The sequence below is a fragment of the Somniosus microcephalus genome, unplaced genomic scaffold (genome assembly GCF_052327205.1).
Source record: "Somniosus microcephalus isolate GS21.2 unplaced genomic scaffold, FLI_Smic_1.0 unresolved_chr3, whole genome shotgun sequence".
Classification (NCBI taxonomy): domain Eukaryota; kingdom Metazoa; phylum Chordata; class Chondrichthyes; order Squaliformes; family Somniosidae; genus Somniosus; species Somniosus microcephalus.
Genome location: NW_028225181.1, coordinates 64,510,307 through 64,536,553, shown reverse-complemented (window position 1 = coordinate 64,536,553; position 26,247 = coordinate 64,510,307). Strand labels below are relative to the sequence as shown.

General features: G+C 49.2%; 1 protein-coding gene across 1 annotated transcript in view; it reads left to right on the top strand.

Moving 5' to 3' along the window:
* The window catches only part of LOC147091653 (uncharacterized), a 153,125-nt gene that overhangs the window by 105,437 nt on the left and 21,441 nt on the right, over positions 1 to 26,247 (top strand). The window contains exons 17-27 of the mRNA XM_085976624.1: positions 2,850 to 2,945; positions 3,368 to 3,457; positions 4,073 to 4,168; positions 6,807 to 6,896; positions 13,302 to 13,404; positions 15,862 to 16,100; positions 20,410 to 20,505; positions 21,257 to 21,352; positions 21,775 to 21,864; positions 22,480 to 22,575; positions 25,192 to 25,281. Coding sequence (XP_085832750.1) covers positions 2,850 to 2,945; positions 3,368 to 3,457; positions 4,073 to 4,168; positions 6,807 to 6,896; positions 13,302 to 13,404; positions 15,862 to 16,100; positions 20,410 to 20,505; positions 21,257 to 21,352; positions 21,775 to 21,864; positions 22,480 to 22,575; positions 25,192 to 25,281 — 1,182 coding nt within the window. The remainder of the gene's footprint in view (positions 1 to 2,849; positions 2,946 to 3,367; positions 3,458 to 4,072; positions 4,169 to 6,806; positions 6,897 to 13,301; positions 13,405 to 15,861; positions 16,101 to 20,409; positions 20,506 to 21,256; positions 21,353 to 21,774; positions 21,865 to 22,479; positions 22,576 to 25,191; positions 25,282 to 26,247) is intronic.

Here is a 26,247-nt window from a genome sequence, read left to right as displayed (position 1 = left end):
ATCATTGGACTGTGGCCCATGGTTCTGGACTCCCCGACCATCGGGAACATCCTTCCTGCATCTAGTCTGTACAGTCCTGTCAGAATTTTATGTGTCAATGAGATCACCTGGGGTTGTGATGATTGACCTTCAATCACAAAAAACATTATCCTTTGTGCTAGGTATGACTCCAGCCAGTGGAGTGTTTTCTCCCCGATTCCCATTGACATTAGTTTTACTCGGGCTCCTTCATGGCACACTCGGGGGGAGTGATCCGAAATTCATGTGGGGGGAGAAGGTCAGGAACACGGGGGGGAAAGAGAAGGTCAGGAACTCAAGTGGGAGGACGATAAGGACAGGAGATCGGGGTGGAGGGAGAGAAGTTCAGGAACTCGGGGATGGGGGAGAGATGGTCCGAAAATCAGGTGGGAGGAGAAGGTCAGGAACTCGGGGGCGGGGGGAAGAGAAGGTCATGAACTTGGATGCGAGGGCGATAATATCAGGAGCTCGGGTGGGGGAGAGGAGGTCTGGAACTCGGGGTGGTGGTAGTGAAGGCTCGAAAACCATGTGGGGGTAGAAGGTCAGGTTCACGGGGGAAAGTGAAGGTCAGGAACTCGAATGTGAGGGTGATAAGGGAAGGAGTTCGGGGTGGGGGTGAGAACTTCAGGAACTCGGTGTGGGGGGGGAGGTCTGAAAATCAGGAGGGGGGAGAATGTCAGGAACTTGGGGGAGCGGAAAGCGAAGGTCATGACCTCAGATGGGAGGGCGATAATATCAGGAGCTCGGGGTGAGGGGGAGAGAAGGTCCGGAACTCGGGGTGGGGGCGAGAATGTCCAAAAGTCAGGTGGGGGGAGGTCAGGAACGCGGGGGGGGGAGGAAGAGAAGGTCAAGAACTCGGGTGGGAGGGAGATAAGGTCAGGAACACGGATGGGGCAAGACGGTAATGAACTTGGCGGATGGGGAGAGTAGGTCAAGAACTTGGGAGGGGTGAAAAGGTCAGGAACTCGGTGGGGGAGTAATCGTCAGGATCTCGCGGGGGAGAGAAGGTCAGGGACACGGGTGGGAGGATTGGGAGAAGGTCAGGAGCTGCGGGGGAGAGATGGTCAGGAAATCAGGAGGGGAGAGGAGGTCAGGAACTTGGTGAGGGGAGAGAATGTTGCAACTCAGGGGGGCGAGAATGTCTGGAACTCGGTGTGGGAGAGAAGGTCAGGAACACGCGGTGTGCAGTAACTCGGGGGTGGAGAGAAGGTTAGGAAATCATACCGGGAGAGAAGGTCAGGAACTTGGGCTGAGGGAGGAGGACAGAAACTTTGACAAGAAATTGCACCGGAGGAGAATGTCAGGAACTTGGTTGGATGGAGGTCAGGAAATTGGACGGGGTGAGTAGAACAGGAACTTGGGTGCCATCAGTAGGTCTGAAACTTGGGCGGTGGGAGCAGGAACATGTTTACAGGTGGTAGAAGGTCTTAACACACGATGGCGATTCCTTTCTTTTGCAAGTACACTTTGTTCCACCTGGAGTAGCAAGTCTTCTACTCTAAGGGGACCAATCAGCAATCGAGACTTGTCAGTCAAGGGGACCAATTAGAGCTTTGTGTGTTGCAAGTAAACACGTCAATTTTGCAATGTTCCAGAAGGTTGACTGTGGGATATCCCGTGTCATTAACGGAAAGAAGAAGTAATATTGTGACCTGCCTTGTTGTACGGGGCACAACGAATAAAGGAACTGAAACACAAAGTGTACTTTTCACCAAAGCTACAGGGAGCTGAATCAGACGATGTTCTCCGTGTCTATCGGACACTATGTTCCCTGCGGTGACTACTGATCGCGAGAGACCCCCAGTGTAGCGCTGGGCACTGCACGCTCACTTTCCAGATTTTCTGTGTCACGGGGAATGGGATTGGATGAATATGCTTTTTATAAAGACTGGTGTGTGACATTCTCCAGACGCTAGCACCAGCCTGATGACCTGTTCTGATGATCTCCACTCTGCACTCTCCCATGTCTCTCTTCCTTTATTACAGAACCCAAGACAGTCCCAAATCAGGGAATCGACGGACAATTGACTCACAAATCCACTGGCCATTCCTCCTCTAGCCCAACAAGCTTTGCAAGCTCAGGTAACTGCCTTGTGGGGTCCATTCTACACAGATTGTTCAACAACAACAACTTGTATTTATATAGCACCTTTAATGTAATGAAATTTCCCAATGTAAGTGCTGAAATCCGCATTCCCAGAGATTCATCCAGCCTCTAAATGAGGGGAGTGGGATGCACTGACTGACGTCTGTTGGATGAGGAGATTGAACGGCTTTGGGTGCGAGGGATGCGTACCGCAGTGGTTATGTTACTGCACTAATAATCCAGAGGCCTCGACTAATGATCTGAAAATATGAGATTAAATCCCACCACAACAGTTGGGGAATGTAATAAAAATCTGCAATTATAAGCTTGACCATGAAACTATCAGATTGTCATAAAAAACCATCCGGTTCACGAATGTCCTTTAGGGAAGGAAACCTGCCGTCCTTACCCGGCCTGGCCTATATGTGGCTCCAGACCCACAGCAATGTGGTTGACACTCAACTGCCCTCTGAAATGGCCCAGCAAACCCCACAGTTGTATTGAAGAGGGCGGCTCACCACCACCTTCTCAAGGGCAGTTAGGGATGGGCTATAAATGCTGGTCTTGCCAGCGACGCCCACATAACAGGAACGAATAAAACAAAAGAATGACTGAGGGGCGTGGAATTTAGTGATTGTAGGGGTTGGATTAGATGGTTCTGGGCTATATAAAGACTGATGTCGGGAATTCTCCGGACTCTAGTGCAAGCTCTGCACCCTCCTATACCTCTCTTCCTTTCATACAGATCCAGAGACATCCACAACTCAGCAACCTGAGGAACAATCGACTCACCAACCCGCTGACCATACATCCACTATTCCACGGGTGTCTACAGCCTCAGGTATCTACATTGTGGGGTCCATTATATAGACTGCTCACCCAATGTATCTGCAGCAATCCTCAGTTCCTCAGATTGATCCAATCTCTTACTGTGGGGAGTTGGATTTCCTGTCTGACGTGTGTGGGATGAGGAGACTGAGGGGTTTTTGATGCAGCGACTGAGGGAAGTGGATTGCAGTGATGAGGGAGTGGGATGCAGTGAATTAGGAGAGTGTGATGTAGTGAATAATAGGAGTGGGAGTAAGTGAATGAGTGGAGTGGTATGTAATGAATGAGGGGAGTGTGATGTACTGACTTAGGGGAATGGGATTGGATGATTCTTATATAAACACTGGTGTCGGACATTCTCCGAGTACCAGACTGATGACCTATTCGGCTGTTGTCCAATCTGTACCCTCCCATGTCTCTCTTCCTTTTTTACAGACACATCCCTAACTCAGGAACTCGGGGAACAATCCACTCGGGAATCCGCTGAACATTCATCTTCTCTCCCAGCAGGGTCTGCACCCTCAGGTATCTGCCTTGTGGCGACCATTCTACACAGACTGTTCACTCAATGTAACTGCTGATATCCTCAGTCCCTCAGATTTATCCAGTATCTTATTGAGGGGAGTGAGATGTAATGAAGGAGGGGTGTGGGATGAGCGGACTGTGGGAAGTGGGATGAGGAGACCGAGCAGTGTTAGATGTAGTGACTGAGGGGAGTGGGATGCTACGACTGAGCTGTGCAGTACCAGGAGACTGAGGGGAGTGGGATGAGGATTTGGATTGCAATGTGATGAGGTGCATTGACGGAGGAGCTTGGGATGCATTGAATGAGGTGAGAGGGCGGCAATTACTGAGGGAAGTGGGATGCAGTGACTGAGGTGAGGGGCAGGCAATTACTGAGAGGTGTGGGATGCAGCGACTGCGGGGAGTGTGTTGCAGTGGCCGAGGTGTCTGGGATGCGGTAACTGATAGTTGTGCGTTGTTTTGATTGAGAGGTGTGGGATGTAGTAACTGAGGGGATTAGATTGGGTGTTAATGCATTCTCTAAAGACCATGTTTGACAGTCTACGGACCCTAGTACCAACCCATTCGGCTGTGCTCCTCTCTGCACTCTCCCATGTTTCTCTTCCTGTATTACAGATACAGAGACATACACAACTCAGGAACCCGAGGAACAATCGACTCGCGAATCCACTGACCGTACATCCACTATTCCAGCGGGATCTGCAGCCTCAGGTATCTGGTTTGTGGTGTCCATTCTACAGACTGCTCACCCAATCTAACTGCTGAAATCGTCAGTCCCTCAGATTCATCCAGTTTCTTACTGAGGGGCGTGGGATGCAATGAGGATGGGTTCTGTGATGAGTGCACTGTGGGAAGTGTGATGAGCAGATGGAGGGGAGTGAGATGGAGTGACTGGGGGGAGTTGGATGCAGTGACTGGGGGGAGTGGAATGAGGCGACTTAGGGGAATGAGATGAGGTGATTGAACCAATTGCACTCTATGGCAGTGAGGTGTGGGGACCGATAACACAACAAGAATTTGCAAAATGGGACAAACACCCAATTGAGATCCTACATGCAGAATTCTGTAAAAGTATCCTCCGGACTCAAAGGAAAACCGTAAACAATGCATGCAGGGCAGAACTAGGCCAATATCCATTAATAATTACTATCCAAAAAAGAGCCACCAAATATTGGAAACAACTAAAAATGAGCAACCCCTACTGCTATCATTACGAAGCCCTGAAATGCCAAGAGAGGATCACAAAGAAGAATACCCTCAGTCAACTAGTCCTGGGACTCAGTGAAGTAACTACTAACACTACTAACAATAACCAGCCCCAGGACAGTGACATTGTAGCACAGAGAATTCGACCCAACACAATTGTCACTAAGCAAAAGGAAAAATATCTGTCATATTGGGCAGAAACAACAAAAACCCAAAACAAACTCTATTGCTACTTGGCCCTAAACAGACAATACAACATGGCTGAATACCTGACCATGGGAAAAGACAGCAAATAGAGAAAAACCTTGACTATGTACAGACTTAGTGAGCATAGCCTGGCGATCGAAAAAGGCAGACACAGGCAGACCTGGCTGACAAGAGAGGACAGGATATGCTCTCACTGCAGTCAGTGAGTGGTGGAGACAGAGATGCACATCCTCACAGCTTGTGGAAAATATCAGGGCATCAGGGAGAATTTCTACCCAAAATTCATAAAAATATGCCCTGAATTCAGAAATTTGAATGACGACCAAAAACTCCCATACCTACTAGGGGAACAGAGAAATTGTGTAACCTTAGTGGCACACTATGTTACAGCTTGCCATAAACAGAGGGACAACCATTAAATCTAAGAAAAGAGTATATACAAATTATATGAAAGTATATTTATACACTCAGGGATATATCTGTTTATACACTGTATGGATAGATCTGCGTTTATTTGTTCAACCGTGAATGTTTTTCGATGCTTTGGCAACATAAGATGTACCTTGTTATGCAATAAAGCGATTTGAATTGAATTGAATTGAATTGACTTAGGCGAACAGGATGTAGTTTCTGAACGGTGTGGAATTAGTGAGTGAAAGGAGTGGAATTACTGACTAAGGGTTGTGCGATGTATTGGCTGAGGAGCTGCGATGTAGTGACTGGGGAATAGGATGAGGCGAATTTTTGGAGTGGGATGCTGTGAATGAGGCAACAGGGATGCCGTGAATGAGGAATGTAGTAGCTGAGGAAAATCAGGTGTAGTGACTGAGGGGAGTGGGTAGAAGTGACTGAGGGGAGTGGGTAGAAGTGACTCAGGGGAGTGGGTAGAAGTGACTGAGGGGAGTGGGTAGAAGTGACTGAGGGGAGTGGGTAGAAGTGACTGAGGGGAGTGGGTAGAAGTGACTGAGGGGAGTGGGTAGAAGTGACCGAGGGGAGTGGGTAGAAGTGACTGAGGGGAGTGGGTAGAAGTGACTGAGGGGAGTGGGTAGAAGTGACTGAGGAGAGTGGGTAGAAGTGACTGAGGGGAGTGGATAGAAGTGACTGAGGGGAGTGGGTAGAAGTGACTGAGGGGAGTGGGTAGAAGTGACTGAGGGGAGTGGGTAGAAGTGACTGAGGGGAGTGGGTAGAAGTGACTGAGGGGAGTGGGTAGAAGTGACTGACGGGAGTGGGTAGAAGTGACCGAGGGGAGTGGGTAGAAGTGACTGAGGGGAGTGGGTAGAATGACTGAGGGGAGTGGGTAGAAGTGACTGAGGGGAGTGGGTAGAAGTGACTGAGGGGAGTGGGTAGAAGTGACTGAGGGGAGTGGGTAGAAGTGACTGAGGGGAGTGGGTAGAAGTGACCGAGGGGAGTGGGTAGAAGTGACAGAGGGGAGTGGGTAGAAGTGACTGAGGGGGGTGGGTAGAAGTGACTGAGGGGAGTGGGTAGAAGTGACTGAGGGGAGTGGGTAGAAGTGACTGAGGGGAGTGGGTAGAAGTGACTGAGGGGAGTGGGTAGAAGTGACTGAGGGGAGTGGGTAGAAGTGACTGAGGGGAGTGGGTAGAAGTGACTGAGGGGAGTGGGTAGAAGTGACTGAGGGGAGTGGGTAGAAGTGACTGAGGGGAGTGGGTAGAAGTGACTGAGGGGAGTGGGTAGATGTGACTGAGGGGAGTAGGTAGAAGTGACTGAGTGGAGTGGGTAGAAGTGACTGAGGGGCTGTACGTTATAGTGACTTAAGGAGTTGGTTGTATTGGATCAGGTGACTGGGGTTGGATGACTATGGGATATTTAAAGTCTGGGGACTGGCATTCACTGGACTCTTCTATCATCCTGATGATGTGTTCGGGTGTTCCCCACTCCTTCACTCCCTCTTGTTTCTCATCCTTTATTATGGATCCAGAGACAATCCTGACACAAGCAGCCGAGGAACAAGCATCTGAAGAATCCACTGAGAAATCGTCCTCTATCCCAGCGGGGTCTGCAGCCTCAGGTATCAGTCTGGTGGGGTTCCTTCAAACAGACACTTCACCCAATGAGACTCCAGAAATGCTCAGTCTCTGAGAAACACCCAGTCTCGAATGAGACCTCTCTCGGATGTCAGATTGCCCCGCACTCTATCCATGATTCCTCGGAATTTTAAATTTCAGGTCAGGGTGGGCAGTCTGGAAAGATGATAGAATTGGATGTGACTGAGAGAATCATTGGTGGAGTCTGTGTCATTTTGGGAAGGGGCAGTACAGATGGAGCTTGTGATAACAGGGCGGTGTGTTTCTGACACTGGGTGACTGAATTGGAGGCATGGAATTCACAGCACAGAAACTGGCAATTCTGCCCATCTGACCCATGCTAATGTTTATGCTCCACACAAGCCTCCTCCCACCCTACTTCATCTCACCCTATCAGCTCCACATCCTCATCATTTCACTCCCATGAGTGTATCATCTTCCCCTTAAATGCCTCCATGGTATTTGCCTCAACTACTTCTTGTAGCGAGTTCCACATGCTCACCATTCTCTGGGTAAAGGACTTTCTCCTGAATTCCCTATTGGATATATTATTGACTATCTTATATTGATGGCCCGTAGTTCTGGATACCTCCACAAGTGGAAACATCCTCACTCGGTCTATCCACTCAAACCCGTCATAATATTACAGACCACTATCATGCCCCCAATCAGCCTTCTCTTGTCTGGAGAAAGTGAGCCCCAGGCTTTGCAATCCTTCCTGATAGTTGTACCCACCCAGTTCTGGGATCATCCTTGTAAACCTTGTTTTTGCACCTTCTCCATTGCCTCTATATCCTTTTCATATTATGGAGACCTTAACTGTGCACAGTGCTCCAAGTGTGGTCTAACCGAGGTATATGGAGACCACAACTGATAGCAAAATGTGGAATAGGGAGGACTGTCTGTGAGCATTGAGTTAGAGGGGACGCTGGGCTGGGAGTCATATTGAAACCTGGTTTAGAGAAGGAGACACGTTTCCTGTTTCATTTGGTAATGTTCTGCCAGGGCGGAGAGTGAGACTGAGGTTATTGGTACCTCGGGGAGTACAGGTCACGGGTATCTTTAACTGTGCTTTTTTTATTCGTTTATGGGATGCGGGCGTCGCTGGCAAGGCCAGCATTTATTGCCCATCTCTAATTGCCCTTGAGAAGGTGGCGGTGAGATGCCGTCTTGAACCGCTGCAGTCCATCTGGTGCAGGTACTCCCACAGTACAGTTAGGAAGGCATTTCCAGGATTTTGACCCAGCGACGGTGAAGAATCGGCGATATAATTCTAAGTCGGAATGGTTTGTGACTTGGAGAGTAATCTGGAGGTGGTGGTGTTCCCATGCACCTCCTGTCGCTCTCTGTCTAGGTGGTAGAGATCGAGGGTTTTGGGACATGCTGCCGCAGAAGCATTGGCGAGTTGCTGCAGTGCACCTTCTGGATGGTACACACTGCAGCCACGGTACACCAGTGGTGGAGGGTGTGAATGTTTAAGGTGGTGGATGGGGTGCCAATAAAGTGGTCTGCTTTGTCCTGTATGGTGTCGAGCTTCCTGAGTGTTGTTGGTGCTGCATTCATCCAGGCAATTGGAGAGTATTCCATCATACTTCTTACTTGTGCATTCTAGATGGCAGAAAGGCTTTGGGGAGTCAGGAGGTGAGACATTCGACGCAGAATACCGAGCCTCTGATCTACTGGCTATGTTTCTGGCCAATGTTCACCCCTAGATTTTGGTGGGGGATTCGGCGATGGTAATGCCATTGAATGTCAAGGGGTGGTTTTTAGTCTGTTGCTTGTTGGTGATAGTCATTGCCTGGCACTTCTGTGGTGCGATTGTTACCTGCAACTTATCGGCCCAAGCCTGAACATCATCCAGGTCTTGCTGCACACGGGCACGGACTGCTTCCTTATCTGAGGAGTGGTGAGGGGCACTGAATACTATGCATTCATCAACGAACATCCCCATTTCTGATCTTATGTTGGAGGGAAGGCCATTGATGAAGCAGCTGAAGATGGTTGGGCCTAGGACACTGCCCTGAGGAACTCCTGGAAACATAGAAACATAGAAGATAGGAGCAGGAGTAGGCCATTCGGCCCTTCGAGCCTACTCCGCCATTCAATGAGATCATGGCTGATCATCCAAGTTCAGTACCCTGTCCCTGCTTTCTCCCCATAACCCTTGATCCCTTTAGCCTTAAGAAATATATCCAGCTCCTTCTTGAATATATTTAATGTATTGGCCTCTACTGCCTTCTGTGTTAGAGAATTCCACAGGTTCACCACTCTCTGGGTGAAGAAATTCCTCCTCATTTCTGTCCTAAATGGCATACCCTTTATCATTGGACTGTGGCCCATGGTTCTGGACTCCCCGACCATCGGGAACATCCTTCCTGCATCTAGTCTGTACAGTCCTGTCGGAATTTTATGTGTCAGTGAGATCACCTGGGGTTGTGATGATTGACCTTCAATCACAAAAAACATTATCCTTTGTGCTAGGTATGACTCCAGCCAGTGGAGTGTTTTCTCCCCGATTCCCATTGACATTAGTTTTACTCGGGCTCCTTCATGGCACACTCGGGGGGAGTGATCCGAAATTCATGTGGGGGGAGAAGGTCAGGAACACGGGGGGGAAAGAGAAGGTCAGGAACTCAAGTGGGAGGACGATAAGGACAGGAGATCGGGGTGGAGGGAGAGAAGTTCAGGAACTCGGGGATGGGGGAGAGATGGTCCAGAAATCAGTTGGGAGGAGAAGGTCAGGAACTCGGGGGCGGGGGGAAGAGAAGGTCATGAACTTGGATGCGAGGGCGATAATATCAGGAGCTCGGGTGGGGGAGAGGAGGTCTGGAACTCGGGGTGGTGGTAGTGAAGGCTCGAAAACCATGTGGGGGAGAAGGTCAGGTTCACGGGGGAAAGTGAAGGTCAGGAACTCGAATGTGAGGGTGATAAGGGAAGGAGATCGGGGTGGGGGTGAGAACTTCAGGAACTCGGTGTGGGGGGGGAGGTCTGAAAATCAGGAGGGGGAGAATGTCAGGAACTTGGGGGAGCGGAAAGCGAAGGTCATGACCTCGGATGGGAGGGCGATAATATCAGAAGCTCGGGGTGAGGGGGAGAGAAGGTCCGGAACTTGGGGTGGGGGCGAGAATGTCCAAAAGTCAGGTGGGGGGTGTCAGGAACGCGGGGGGGGGAGGAAGAGAAGGTCAAGAACTCGGGTGGGAGGGAGATAAGGTCAGGAACACGGATGGGGCAAGACGGTAATGAACTTGGCGGATGGGGAGAGTAGGTCAAGAACTTGGGAGTGGAGAGAAGGTCAGGAACTCGGTGGGGGAGTAATCGTCAGGATCTCGCGGGGGAGAGAAGGTCAGGGACATGGGTGGGAGGATTGGGAGAAGGTCAGGAACTGCGGGGGAGAGATGGTCAGGAAATCAGGAGGGGAGAGGAGGTCAGGAACTTGGTGAGGGGAGAGAATGTTGCAACTCAGGGGGGCGAGAATGTCTGGAACTCGGTGTGGGAGAGAAGGTCAGGAACACGCGGTGTGCAGTAACTCGGGGGTGGAGAGAAGGTTAGGAAATCATACCGGGAGAGAAGGTCAGGAACTTGGGCTGAGGGAGGAGGTCAGAAACTTTGACAAGAAATTGCACCGGAGGAGAATGTCAGGAACTTGGTTGGATGGAGGTCAGGAAATTGGACGGGGTGAGTAGAACAGGAACTTGGGTGCCATCAGTAGGTCTGAAACTTGGGCGGTGGGAGCAGGAACATGTTTACAGGTGGTAGAAGGTCTTAACCCACGATGGCGATTCCTTTCTTTTGCAAGTACACTTTGTTCCACCTGGAGTAGCAAGTCTTCTACTCTAAGGGGACCAATCAGCAATCGAGACTTGTCAGTCAAGGGGACCAATTAGAGCTTTGTGTGTTGCAAGTAAACACGTCAATTTTGCAATGTTCCAGAAGGTTGACTGTGGGATATCCCGTGTCATTAACGGAAAGAAGAAGTAATATTGTGACCTGCCTTGTTGTACGGGGCACAACGAATAAAGGAACTGAAACACAAAGTGTACTTTTCACCAAAGCTACAGGGAGCTGAATCAGACGATGTTCTCCTTGTCTATCGGACACTATGTTCCCTGCGGTGCCTACTGATCGCGAGAGACCCCCAGTATAGCGCTGGGCACTGCACGCTCACTTTCCAGATTTTCTGTGTCACGGGGAATGGGATTGGATGAATATGCTTTTTATAAAGACTGGTGTGTGACATTCTCCAGACGCTAGCACCAGCCTGATGACCTGTTCTGATGTTCTCCACTCTGCACTCTCCCATGTCTCTCTTCCTTTATTACAGAACCCAAGACAGTCCCAAATCAGGGAACCGACGGACAATTGACTCACAAATCCACTGGCCATTCCTCCTCTAGCCCAACAAGCTTTGCAAGCTCAGGTAACTGCCTTGTGGGGTCCATTCTACACAGATTGTTCAACAACAACAACTTGTATTTATATAGCACCTTTAATGTAATGAAATTTCCCAATGTAAGTGCTGAAATCCGCATTCCCAGAGATTCATCCAGCCTCTTAATGAGGGGAGTGGGATGCACTGACTGACGTCTGTTGGATGAGGAGATTGAACGGCTTTGGGTGCGAGGGTAGCGTACCGCAGTGGTTATGTTACTGCACTAATAATCCAGAGGCCTCGACTAATGATCTGAAAATATGAGATTAAATCCCACCACAACAGTTGGGGAATGTAATAAAAATCTGCAATTATAAGCTTGACCATGAAACTATCAGATTGTCATAAAAAACCATCCGGTTCACGAATGTCCTTTAGGGAAGGAAACCTGCCGTCCTTACCCGGCCTGGCCTATATGTGGCTCCAGACCCACAGCAATGTGGTTGACACTCAACTGCCCTCTGAAATGGCCCAGCAAACCCCACAGTTGTATTGAAGAGGGCGGCTCACCACCACCTTCTCAAGGGCAGTTAGGGATGGGCAATAAATGCTGGTCTTGCCAGCGACGCCCACATACCAGGAACGAATAAAACAAAAGAATGACTGAGGTGCGTGGAATTTAGTGATTGTAGGGGTTGGATTAGATGGTTCTGGGCTATATAAAGACTGATGTCGGGAATTCTCCGGACTCTAGTGCAAGCTCTGCACCATCCTATACCTCTCTTCCTTTCATACAGATCCAGAGACATCCACAACTCAGCAACCTGAGGAACAATCGACTCACCAACCCGCTGACCATACATCCACTATTCCACGGGTGTCTACAGCCTCAGGTATCTACATTGTGGGGTCCATTATATAGACTGCTCACCCAATGTATCTGCAGCAATCCTCAGTTCCTCAGATTGATCCAATCTCTTACTGTGGGGAGTTGGATTTCCTGTCTGATGTGTGTGGGATGAGGAGACTGAGGGGTTTTTGATGCAGCGACTGAGGGAAGTGGATTGCAGTGATGAGGGAGTGGGATGCAGTGAATTAGGAGAGTGTGATGTAGTGAATAATAGGAGTGGGAGTAAGTGAATGAGTGGAGTGGTATGTAATGAATGAGGGGAGTGTGATGTACTGACTTAGGGGAATGGGATTGGATGATTCTTATACAAACACTGGTGTCGGACATTCTCCGAGTACCAGACTGATGACCTATTCGGCTGTTGTCCAATCTGTACCCTCCCATGTCTCTCTTCCTTTTTTACAGACACATCCCTAACTCAGGAACTCGGGGAACAATCCACTCGGGAATCCGCTGAACATTCATCTTCTCTCCCAGCAGGGTCTGCACCCTCAGGTATCTGCCTTGTGGCGACCATTCTACACAGACTGTTCACTCAATGTAACTGCTGATATCCTCAGTCCCTCAGATTGATCCAGTATCTTATTGAGGGGAGTGAGATGTAATGAAGGAGGGGTGTGGGATGAGCGGACTGTGGGAAGTGGGATGAGGAGACCGAGCAGTGTTAGATGTAGTGACTGAGGGGAGTGGGATGCTACGACTGAGCTGTGCAGGACCAGGAGGCTGAGGAGAGTGGGATGAGGATTTGGATTGCAATGTGATGAGGTGCATTGACGGAGGAGCTTGGGATGCATTGAATGAGGTGAGAGGGCGGCAATTACTGAGGGAAGTGGGATGCAGTGACTGAGGTGAGGGGCAGGCAATTACTGAGAGGTGTGGGATGCAGCGACTGCGGGGAGTGTGTTGCAGTGGCCGAGGTGTCTGGGATGCGGTAACTGATAGTTGTGTGTTGTTTTGATTGAGAGGTGTGGGATGTAGTAACTGAGGGGATTAGATTGGGTGTTAATGCATTCTCTAAAGACCATGTCTGACAGTCTACGGACCCTAGTACCAACCCATTCGGCTGTGCTCCTCTCTGCACTCTCCCATGTTTCTCTTCCTGTATTACAGATACAGAGACATACACAACTCAGGAACCCAAGGAACAATCGACTCGCGAATCCACTGACCGTACATCCACTATTCCAGCGGGATCTGCAGCCTCAGGTATCTGGTTTGTGGTGTCCATTCTACAGACTGCTCACCCAATCTAACTGCTGAAATCGTCAGTCCCTCAGATTCATCCAGTTTCTTACTGAGGGGCGTGGGATGCAATGAGGATGGGTTCTGTGATGAGTGCACTGTGGGAAGTGTGATGAGCAGACGGAGGGGAGTGAGGGAGTGACTGGGGGGAGTTGGATGCAGTGACTGAGGGGAGTGGAATGAGGCGACTTAGGGGAATGAGATGAGGTGATTGAACCAATTGCACTCTATGGCAGTGAGGTGTGGGGACCGCTAACACAACAAGAATTTGCAAAATGGGACAAACACCCAATTGAGATCCTACATGCAGAATTCTGTAAAAGTATCCTCCGGACTCAAAGGAAAACCGTAAACAATGCATGCAGGGCAGAACTAGGCCAATATCCATTAATAATTACTATCCAAAAAAGAGCCACCAAATTTTGGAAACAACTAAAAATGAGCAACCCCTACTGCTATCATTAGGAAGCCCTGAAATGCCAAGAGAGGATCACAAAGAAGAATACCCTCAGTCAACTAGCCCTGGGACTCAGTGAAGTAACTACTAACACTACTAACAATAACCAGCCCCAGGACAGTGACATTGTAGCACAGAGAATTCGACCCAACACAATTGTCACTGAGCAAAAGGAAAAATATCTGTCATATTGGACAGAAACAACAAAAACCCAAAACAAACTCTATTGCTACTTGGCCCTAAACAGACAATACAACATGGCTGAATACCTGACCATGGTAAAAGATAGCAAATAGAGAAAAACCTTGACTATGTACAGACTTAGTGAGCATAGCCTGGCGATCGAAAAAGGCAGACACAGGCAGACCTGGCTGACAAGAGAGGACAGGATATGCTCTCACTGCAGTCAGTGAGTGGTGGAGACAGAGATGCACTTCCTCACAGCTTGTGGAAAATATCAGGGCATCAGGGAGAATTTCTACCCAAAATTCATAAAAATATGCCCTGAATTCAGAAATTTGAATGACGACCAAAAACTCCCATACCTACTAGGGGAACAGAGAAATTGTGTAACCTTAGTGGCACACTATGTTACAGCTTGCCATAAACAGAGGGACAACCACTAAATCTAAGAAAAGAGTATATACAAATTATATGAAAGTATATTTATACACTCAGGGATATATCTGTTTATACACTGTATGGATAGATCTGCGTTTATTTGTTCAACCGTGAATGTTTTTCGATGCTTTGGCAACATAAGATGTACCTTGTTATGCAATAAAGCGATTTGAATTGAATTGAATTGAATTGACTTAGGCGAACAGGATGTAGTTTCTGAACGGAGTGGAATTAGTGAGTGAAAGGAGTGGAATTACTGACTAAGGGTTGTGCAATGTATTGGCTGAGGAGCTGCGATGTAGTGATTGGGGAATAGGATGAGGCGAATTTTTGGAGTGGGATGCTGTGAATGAGGCGACAGGGATGCCGTGAATGATGAATGTAGTAGCTGAGGAAAATCAGGTGTAGTGACTGAGGGGAGTGGGTAGAAGTGACTGAGGGGAGTGGGTAGAAGTGACTCAGGGGAGTGGGTAGAAGTGACTGAGGGGAGTGGGTAGAAGTGACTGAGGGGAGTGGGTAGAAGTGACTGAGGGGAGTGGGTAGAAGTGACTGAGGGGAGTGGGTAGAAGTGACCGAGGGGAGTGGGTAGAAGTGACTGAGGGGAGTGGGTAGAAGTGACTGAGGGGAGTGGGTAGAAGTGACTGAGGGGAGTGGGTAGAAGTGACTGAGGGGAGTGGGTAGAAGTGACTGAGGGGAGTGGGTAGAAGTGACTGAGGGGAGTGGGTAGAAGTGACTGAGGGGAGTGGGTAGAAGTGACTGAGGGGAGTGGGTAGAAGTGACTGAGGGGAGTGGGTAGAAGTGACTGACGGGAGTGGGTAGAAGTGACCGAGGGGAGTGGGTAGAAGTGACTGAGGGGAGTTGGTAGAATGACTGAGGGGAGTGGGTAGAAGTGACTGAGGGGAGTGGGTAGAAGTGACTGAGGGGAGTGGGTAGAAGTGACTGAGGGGAGTGGGTAGAAGTGACTGAGGGGAGTGGGTAGAAGTGACCGAGGGGAGTGGGTAGAAGTGACTGAGGGGAGTGGGTAGAAGTGACTGAGGGGGGTGGGTAGAAGTGACTGAGGGGAGTGGGTAGAAGTGACCGAGGGGAGTGGGTAGAAGTGACTGAGGGGAGTGGGTAGAAGTGACTGAAGGGAGTGGGTAGAAGTGACTGAGGGGAGTGGGTAGAAGTGACTGAGGGGAGTGGGTAGAAGTGACTGAGGGGAGTGGGTAGAAGTGACTGAGGGGATTGGGTAGAAGTGACTGAGGGGAGTGGGTAGAAGTGACTGAGGGGAGTGGGTAGATGTGACTGAGGGGAGTGGGTAGAAGTGACTGAGGGGCTGTACGTTATAGTGACTTAAGGAGTTGGTTGTAGTGGATCAGGTGACTGGGGTTGGATGACTATGGGATATTTAAAGTCTGGGGTCTGGCATTCACTGGACTCTTCTATCATCCTGATGATGTGTTCGGGTGTTCCCCACTCCTTCACTCCCTCTTGTTTCTCATCCTTTATTATGGATCCAGAGACAATCCTGACACAAGCAGCCGAGGAACAAGCATCTGAAGAATCCACTGAGAAATCGTCCTCTATCCCAGCGGGGTCGACAGCCTCAGGTATCAGTCTGGTGGGGTTCCTTCAAACAGACACTTCACCCAATGAGACTCCAGAAATGCTCAGTCTCTGAGAAACACCCAGTCTCGAATGTGACCTCTCTCGGATGTCAGATTGCCCCGCACTCTATCCATGATTCTTCGGAATTTTAAATTTCAGGTCAGGGTGGGCAGTCTGGAAAGATGATAGAATTGGATGTGACTGAGAGAATCATTGGTGGAGTCTGTGTCATTTTGGGAAGGGGCAGTACAGATGGAGCTTGTGATAGCAGGGCGGTGTGTTTCTGACACTGGGTGACTGAATTGGAGGCATGGAATTCACAGCACAGAAACTGGCAATTCTGCCCATCTGACCCATGGTAATGTTTATGCTCCACACAAGACTCCTCCCACTCTACTTCATCTCACCCTATCAGCTCCACATCCTCATCATTTCACTCCCATGAGTGTATCATCTTCCACTTAAATGCCTCAATGGTATTTGCCTCAACGACTTCTTGTAGCGAGTTCCACATGCTCACCATTCTCTGGGTAAAGGACTTTCTCCTGAATTCCTTTTAGGATATATTAGTGACTATCTTATATTGATGGCCCCTAGTTCTGGATACCTCCACAAGTGGAAACATCCTCACTAGGTCTATCCACTCAAACCCGTCATAATATTACAGACCACTATCATGCCCCCAATCAGCCTTCTCTTGTCTGGAGAAAGTGAGCCCCAGGCTTTGCAATCCTTCCTGATAGTTGTACCCACCCAGTTCTGGGATCATCCTTGTAAACCTTTTTTTTGCACCTTCTCCATTGCCTCTATATCCTTTTCATATTATGGAGACCTTAACTGTGCACAGTGCTCCAAGTGTGGTCTAACCGAGGTATATGGAGACCACAACTGATAGCAAAATGTGGAATAGGGAGGACTGTCTGTGAGCATTGAGTTAGAGGGGACGCTGGGCTGGGAGTCATATTGAAACCTGGTTTAGAGAAGGAGACACGTTTCCTGCTTTCATTTGGTAATGTTCTGCCAGGGCGGAGAGTGAGACTGAGGTTATTGGTACCTCGGGGAGTACAGGTCACGGGTATCTTTAACTGTGCTTTTTTTATTCGTTTATGGGATGTGGGCGTCGCTGGCAAGGCCAGCATTTATTGCCCATCTCTAATTGCCCTTGAGAAGGTGGCGGTGAGATGCCGTCTTGAACCGCTGCAGTCCATCTGGTGCAGGTACTCCCACAGTACAGTTAGGAAGGCATTTCCAGGATTTTGACCCAGCGACGGTGAAGAATCGGCGATATAATTCTAAGTCGGAATGGTTTGTGATTTGGAGAGTAATCTGGACGTGGTGGTGTTCCCATGCACCTCCTGTCTCTCTCTGTCTAGGTGGTAGAGATCGAGGGTTTTGGGACATGCTGCCGCAGAAGCATTGGCGAGTTGCTGCAGTGCACCTTCTGGATGGTACACACTGCAGCCACGGTACACCAGTGGTGGAGGGTGTGAATGTTTAAGGTGGTGGATGGGGTGCCAATAAAGTGGTCTGCTTTGTCCTGTATGGTGTCGAGCTTCCTGAGTGTTGTTGGTGCTGCATTCATCCAGGCAATTGGAGAGTATTCCATCATACTTCTTACTTGTGCATTCTAGATGGCAGAAAGGCTTTGGGGAGTCAGGAGGTGAGACATTCGATGCAGAATACCGAGCCTCTGATCTACTGGCTATGTTTCTGGACAATGTTCACCCCTAGATTTTGGTGGGGGATTCGGCGATGGTAATGCCATTGAATGTCAAGGGGTGGTTTTTAGTCTGTTGCTTGTTGGTGATAGTCATTGCCTGGCACTTCTGTGGTGCGAATGTTACCTGCAACTTATCGGCCCAAGCCTGAACATCGTCCAGGTCTTGCTGCACACGGGCACGGACTGCTTCCTTATCTGAGGAGTGGTGAGGGGCACTGAATACTATGCATTCATCAACGAACATCCCCATTTCTGATCTTATGTTGGAGGGAAGGCCATTGATGAAGCAGCTGAAGATGGTTGGGCCTAGGACACTGCCCTGAGGAACTCCTGGAAACATAGAAACATAGAAGATAGGAGCAGGAGCAGGCCATTCGGCCCTTCGAGCCTACTCCGCCATTCAATGAGATCATGGCTGATCATCCAAGTTCAGTACCCTGTCCCTGCTTTCTCCCCATAACCCTTGATCCCTTTAGCCTTAAGAAATATATCCAGCTCCTTCTTGAATATATTTAATGTATTGGCCTCTACTGCCTTCTGTGTTAGAGAATTCCACAGGTTCACCACTCTCTGGGTGAAGAAATTCCTCCTCATTTCTGTCCTAAATGGCATACCCTTTATCATTGGACTGTGGCCCATGGTTCTGGACTCCCCGACCATCGGGAACATACTTCCTGCATCTAGTCTGTACGGTCCTGTCAGAATTTTATGTGTCAATGAGATCACCTGGGGTTGTGATGATTGACCTTCAATCGCAAAAAACATTATCCTTTGTGCTAGGTATGACTCCAGCCAGTGGAGTGTTTTCTCCCCGATTCCCATTGACATTAGTTTTACTCGGGCTCCTTCATGGCACACTCGGGGGGAGTGATCCGAAATTCATGTGGGGGGAGAAGGTCAGGAACACGGGGGGGAAAGAGAAGGTCAGGAACTCAAGTGGGAGGACGATAAGGACAGGAGATCGGGGTGGAGGGAGAGAAGTTCAGGAACTCGGGGATGGGGGAGAGATGGTCCGAAAATCAGTTGGGAGGAGAAGGTCAGGAACTCGGGGGTGGGGGAAGAGAAGGTCATGAACTTGGATGCGAGGGCGATAATATCAGGAGCTCGGGTGGGGGAGAGGAGGTCTGGAACTCGGGGTGGTGGTAGTGAAGGCTCGAAAACCATGTGGGGGAGAAGGTCAGGTTCACGGGGGAAAGTGAAGGTCAGGAACTCGAATGTGAGGGTGATAAGGGAAGGAGATCGGGGTGGGGGTGAGAACTTCAGGAACTCGGTGTGGGGGGGGAAGGTCTGAAAATCAGGAGCGGAAAGCGAAGGTCATGACCTCAGATGGGAGGGCAATAATATCAGGAGCTCGGGGTGAGGGGGAGAGAAGGTCAGGAACTCGGGGTGGGGGCGAGAATGTCCAAAAGTCGGTGGGGGGAGGTCCGGAACGCGGGGGGGGAGGAAGAGAAGGTCAAGAACTCGGGTGGGAGGGAGATAAGGTCAGGAACACGGATGGGGCAAGACGGTAATGAACTTGGCGGATGGGGAGAGTAGGTCAAGAACTTGGGAGTGGAGAGAAGGTCAGGAACTCGGTGGGGGAGTAATCGTCAGGATCTCGCGGGGGAGAGAAGGTCAGGGACACGGGTGGGAGGATTGGGAGAAGGTCAGGAGCTGCGGGGGAGAGATGGTCAGGAAATCAGGAGGGGAGAGGAGGTCAGGAACTTGGTGAGGTGAGAGAATGTTGCAACTCAGGGGGCGAGAATGTCTGGAACTCGGTGTGGGAGAGAAGGTCAGGAACACGCGGTGTGCAGTAACTCGGGGGTGGAGAGAAGGTTAGGAAATCATACCGGGGGAGAAGGTCAGGAACTTGGGCTGAGGGAGGAGGTCAGAAACTTTGACAAGAAATTGCACCGGAGGAGAATGTCAGGAACTTGGTTGGATGGAGGTCAGGAAATTGGACGGGGTGAGTAGATCAGGAACTTGGGTGCCATCAGTTTGACTGAAACTTGGGCGGTGGGAGCAGGAACATGTTTACAGGTGGTAGAAGGTCTTAACCCACGATGGCGATTCCTTTCTTTTGCAAGTACACTTTGTTCTGCCTGAAGTAGCAAGTCTTCTACTCTAAGGGGACCAATCAGCAATCGGGACTTGTCAATCAAGGGGACCAATTAGAGCTTTGGGTGTTGCAAGTAAACACGTCCGTTTCGAAATGTTCCAGAAGGTTGACTCTGGGATATCCCGTGTCATTAACGGAAAGAAAAAGTTATATTGTGACCTGCCTTGTTGTACGGGGCACAACGAATAAAGGAACTGAAACACAAAGTGTACTTTTCACCAAAGCTACAGGGAGCTGAATCAGACGATGTTCTCCGTGTCTATCGGACACTATGTTCCTCGCGGTGCCTACTGATCGCGAGAGACCCCCAGTGTAGCGCTGGGCACCGCACGCTCCCTTTCCAGATTTTCTGTGTCACGGGGAATGGGATTGGATGAATATGCTTTTTATAAAGACTGGTGTGTGACATTCTCCAGACGCTAGCACCAGCCTGATGACCTGTTCTGATGTTCTCCACTCTGCACTCTCCCATGTCTCTCTTCCTTTATTACAGAGCCCAAGACAGTCCCAAATCAGGGAACCGACGGACAATTGACTCACAAATCCACTGGCCATTCCTCCTCTAGCCCAACAAGCTTTGCAAGCTCAGGTAACTGCCTTGTGGGGTCCATTCTACACAGATTGTTCAACAACAACAACAACTTGTATTTATATGGCACCTTTAATGTAATGAAATTTCCCAATGCAAGTGCTGAAATCCGCATTCCCGGAGATTCATCCAGCCTCTTAATGAGGGGAGTGGGATACACTGACTGACGTCTGTTGCATGAGGAGATTGAACGGCTTTGGATGCGGGGTAGCGTACCGCAGTGGTTATGTTACTGCACTAATAATCCAGAGGCCTCGACTAATGATCTGAAAATATGAGATTAAATCCCACCACAACAGTTGGGGAATGTAATAAAAATCTGCAATTATAAGCTTGACCATGAAACTATCAGATTGTCATAAAAAACCATCCGGTTCACGAATGTCCTTTAGGGAAGGAAACCTGCCGTCCTTACCCGGCCTGGCCTATATGTGGCTCCAGACCCACAGCAATGTGGTTGACACTCAACTGCCCTCTGAAATGGCCCAGCAAACCCCACAGTTGTATTGAAGAGGGCGGCTCACCACCACCTTCTCAAGGGCAGTTAGGGATGGGCAATAAATGCTGGTCTTGCCAGCGACGCCCACATACCAGGAATGAATAAAACAAAAGAATGACTGAGGTGCGTGGAATTTAGTGATTGTAGGGGTTGGATTAGATGGTTCTGGGCTATATAAAGACTGATGTCGGGAATTCTCCGGACTCTAGTGCAAGCTCTGCACCCTCCTATACCTCTCTTCCTTTCATACAGATCCAGAGACATCCACAACTCAGCAACCTGAGGAACAATCGACTCACCAACCCGCTGACCATACATCCACTATTCCACGGGTGTCTACAGCCTCAGGTATCTACATTGTGGGGTCCATTATATAGACTGCTCACCCAATGTATCTGCAGCAATCCTCAGTTCCTCAGATTGATCCAATCTCTTACTGTGGGGAGTTGGATTTCCTGTCTGACGTGTGTGGGATGAGGAGACTGAGGGGTTTTTGATGCAGCGACTGAGGGAAGTGGATTGCAGTGATGAGGGAGTGGGTTGCAGTGAATTAGGAGAGTGTGATGTAGTGAATAATAGGAGTGGGAGTAAGTGAATGAGTGGAGTGGTATGTAATGAATGAGGGGAGTGTGATGTACTGACTTAGGGGAATGGGATTGGATGATTCTTATACAAACACTGGTGTCGGACATTCTCCGAGTATCAGACTGATGACCTATTCGGCTGTTGTCCAATCTGTACCCTCCCATGTCTCTCTTCCTTTTTTACAGACACATCCCTAACTCAGGAACTCGGGGAACAATCCACTCGGGAATCCGCTGAACATTCATCTTCTCTCCCAGCAGGGTCTGCACCCTCAGGTATCTGCCTTGTGGCGACCATTCTACACAGACTGTTCACTCAATGTAACTGCTGATATCCTCAGTCCCTCAGATTGATCCAGTATCTTATTGAGGGGAGTGAGATGTAATGAAGGAGGGGTGTGGGATGAGCGGACTGTGGGAAGTGGGATGAGGAGACCGAGCAGTGTTAGATGTAGTGACTGAGGGGAGTGGGATGCTACGACTGAGCTGTGCAGGACCAGGAGGCTGAGGGGAGTGGGATGAGGATTTGGATTGCAATGTGATGAGGTGCATTGACGGAGGAGCTTGGGATGCATTGAATGAGGTGAGAGGGTGGCAATTACTGAGGGAAGTGGGATGCAGTGACTGAGGTGAGGGGCAGGCAATTACTGAGAGGTGTGGGATGCAGCGACTGCGGGGAGTGTGTTGCAGTGGCCGAGGTGTCTGGGATGCGGTAACTGATAGTTGTGCGTTGTTTTGATTGAGAGGTGTGGGATGTCGTAACTGAGGGGATTAGATTGGGTGTTAATGCATTCTCTAAAGACCATGTCTGACAGTCTACGGACCCTAGTACCAACCCATTCGGCTGTGCTCCTCTCCGCACTCTCCCATGTTTCTCTTCCTGTATTACAGATACAGAGACATACACAACTCAGGAACCCGAGGAACAATCGACTCGCGAATCCACTGACCGTACATCCACTATTCCAGCGGGATCTGCAGCCTCAGGTATCTGTTTTGTGGTGTCCATTCTACAGACTGCTCACCCAATCTAACTGCTGAAATCGTCAGTCCCTCAGATTCATCCAGTTTCTTACTGAGGGGCGTGGGATGCAATGAGGATGGGTTCTGTGATGAGTGCACTGTGGGAAGTGTGATGAGCAGACGGAGGGGATTGAGATGGAGTGACTGGGGGGAGTTGGATGCAGTGACTGGGGGGAGTGGAATGAGGCGACTTAGGGGAATGAGATGAGGTGATTGAACCAATTGCACTCTATGGCAGTGAGGTGTGGGGACCGCTAACACAACAAGAATTTGCAAAATGGGACAATCACCCAATTGAGATCCTACATGCAGAATTCTGTAAAAGTATCCTCCGGACCCAAAGGAAAACCGTAAACAATGCATGCAGGGCAGAACTAGGCCAATATCCATTAATAATTACTATCCAAAAAAGAGCCACCAAATTTTGGAAACAACTAAAAATGAGCAACCCCTACTGCTATCATTAGGAAGCCCTGAAATGCCAAGAGAGGATCACAAAGAAGAATACCCTCAGTCAACTAGTCCTGGGACTCAGTGAAGTAACTACTAACACTACTAACAATAACCAGCCCCAGGACAGTGACATTGTAGCACAGAGAATTCGACCCAACACAATTGTCACTAAGCAAAAGGAAAAATATCTGTCATATTGGGCAGAAACAACAAAAACCCAAAACAAACTCTATTGCTACTTGGCCCTAAACAGACAATACAACATGGCTGAATACCTGACCATGGTAAAAGATAGCAAATAGAGAAAAACCTTGACTATGTACAGACTTAGTGAGCATAGCCTGGCGATCGAAAAAGGCAGACACAGGCAGACCTGGCTGACAAGAGAGGACAGGATATGCTCTCACTGCAGTCAGTGAGTGGTGGAGACAGAGATGCACTTCCTCACAGCTTGTGGAAAATATCAAGGCATCAGGGAGAATTTCTACCCCAAATTCATAAAAATATGCCCTGAATTCAGAAATTTGAATGACGACCAAAAACTCCCATACCTACTAGGGGAACAGAGAAATTGTGTAACCTTAGTGGCACACTATGTTACAGCTTGCCATAAACAGAGGGACAACCACTAAATCTAAGAAAAGAGTATATACAAATTATATGAAAGTATATTTATACACTCAGGGATATATCTGTTTATACACTGTATGGATAGATGTGCGTTTATTTGTTCAACCGTGAATGTTTTTCGATGCTTTGGCAACATAAGATGTACCTTGTTATGCAATAAAGCGATTTGAATTGAATTGAATTGAATTGACTTAGGCGAACAGGATGTAGTTTCTGAACGGAGTGGAATTAGTGAGTGAAAGGAGTGGAATTACTGACTAAGGGTTGTGCAATGTATTGGCTGATGAGCTGCGATGTAGTGATTGGGGAATAGGATGAGGCGAATTTTTGGAGTGGGATGCTGTGAATGAGGCGACAGGGATGCCGTGAATGATGAATGTAGTAGCTGAGGAAAATCAGGTGTAGTGACTGAGGGGAGTGGGTAGAAGTGACTGAGGGGAGTGGGTAGAAGTGACTCAGGGGAGTGGGTAGAAGTGACTGAGGGGAGTGGGTAGAAGTGACTGAGGGGAGTGGGTAGAAGTGACTGAGGGGAGTGGGTAGAAGTGACTGAGGGGAGTGGGTAGAAGTGACCGAGGGGAGTGGGTAGAAGTGACTGAGGGGAGTGGGTAGAAGTGACTGAGGGGAGTGGGTAGAAGTGACTGAGGGGTGTGGGTAGAAATGACTGAGGGGAGTGGGTAGAAGTGACTGAGGGGAGTGGGTAGAAGTGACTGAGGGGAGTGGGTAGAAGTGACTGAGGGGAGTGGGAAGTAAGTGACTGAGGGGAGTGGGTAGAAGTGACTGAGGGGAGTGGGTAGAAGTGACTGACGGGAGTGGGTAGAAGTGACCGAGGGGAGTGGGTAGAAGTGACTGAGGGGAGTGGGTAGAATGACTGAGGGGTGTGGGTAGAAGTGACTGAGGGGAGTGGGTAGAAGTGACTGAGGGGAGTGGGTAGAAGTGACTGAGGGGAGTGGGTAGAAGTGACTGAGGGGAGTGGGTAGAAGTGACCGAGGGGAGTGGGTAGAAGTGACTGAGGGGAGTGGGTCGAAGTGACTGAGGGGGGTGGGTAGAAGTGACTGAGGGGAGTGGGTAGAAGTGACCGAGGGGAGTGGGTAGAAGTGACTGAGGGGAGTGGGTAGAAGTGACTGAGGGGAGTGGGTAGATGTGACTGAGGGGAGTGGGTAGAAGTGACTGAGGGGAGTGGGTAGAAGTGACTGAGGGGAGTGGGTAGAAGTGACTGAGGGGAGTGGGTAGAAGTGACTGAGGGGAGTGCGTAGAAGTGACTGAGGGGAGTGGGTAGATGTGACTGAGGGGAGTGGGTAGAAGTGACTGAGGGGCTGTACGTTATAGTGACTTAAGGAGTTGGTTGTAGTGGATCAGGTGACTGGGGTTGGATGACTATGGGATATTTAAAGTCTGGGGTCTGGCATTCACTGGACTCTTCTATCATCCTGATGATGTGTTCGGGTGTTCCCCACTCCTTCACTCCCTCTTGTTTCTCATCCTTTATTATGGATCCAGAGACAATCCTGACACAAGCAGCCGAGGAACAAGCATCTGAAGAATCCACTGAGAAATCGTCCTCTATCCCAGCGGGGTCGACAGCCTCAGGTATCAGTCTGGTGGGGTTTCTTCAAACAGACACTTCACCCAATGAGACTCCAGAAATGCTCAGTCTCTGAGAAACACCCAGTCTCGAATGTGACCTCTCTCGGATGTCAGATTGCCCCGCACTCTATCCATGATTCCTCGGAATTTTAAATTTCAGGTCAGGGTGGGCAGTCTGGAAAGATGATAGAATTGGATGTGACTGAGAGAATCATTGGTGGAGTCTGTGTCATTTTGGGAAGGGGCAGTACAGATGGAGCTTGTGATAGCAGGGCGGTGTGTTTCTGACACTGGGTGACTGAATTGGAGGCATGGAATTCACAGCACAGAAACTGGCAATTCTGCCCATCTGACCCATGCTAATGTTTATGCTCCACACAAGCCTCCTCCCACCCTACTTCATCTCACCCTATCAGCTCCACATCCTCATCATTTCACTCCCATGAGTGTATCATCTTCCCCTTAAATGCCTCCATGGTATTTGCCTCAACGACTTCTTGTAGCGAGTTCCACATGCTCACCATTCTCTGGGTAAAGGACTTTCTCCTGAATTCCCTATAGGATATATTAGTGACTATCTTATATTGATGGCCCCTAGTTCTGGATACCTCCACAAGTGGAAACATCCTCACTAGGTCTATCCACTCAAACCCGTCATAATATTACAGACCACTATCATGCCCCCAATCAGCCTTCTCTTGTCTGGAGAAAGTGAGCCCCAGGCTTTGCAATCCTTCCTGATAGTTGTACCCACCCAGTTCTGGGATCATCCTTGTAAACCTTTTTTTTGCACCTTCTCCATTGCCTCTATATCCTTTTCATATTATGGAGACCTTAACTGTGCACAGTGCTCCAAGTGTGGTCTAACCGAGGTATATGGAGACCACAACTGATAGCAAAATGTGGAATAGGGAGGACTGTCTGTGAGCATTGAGTTAGAGGGGACGCTGGGCTGGGAGTCATATTGAA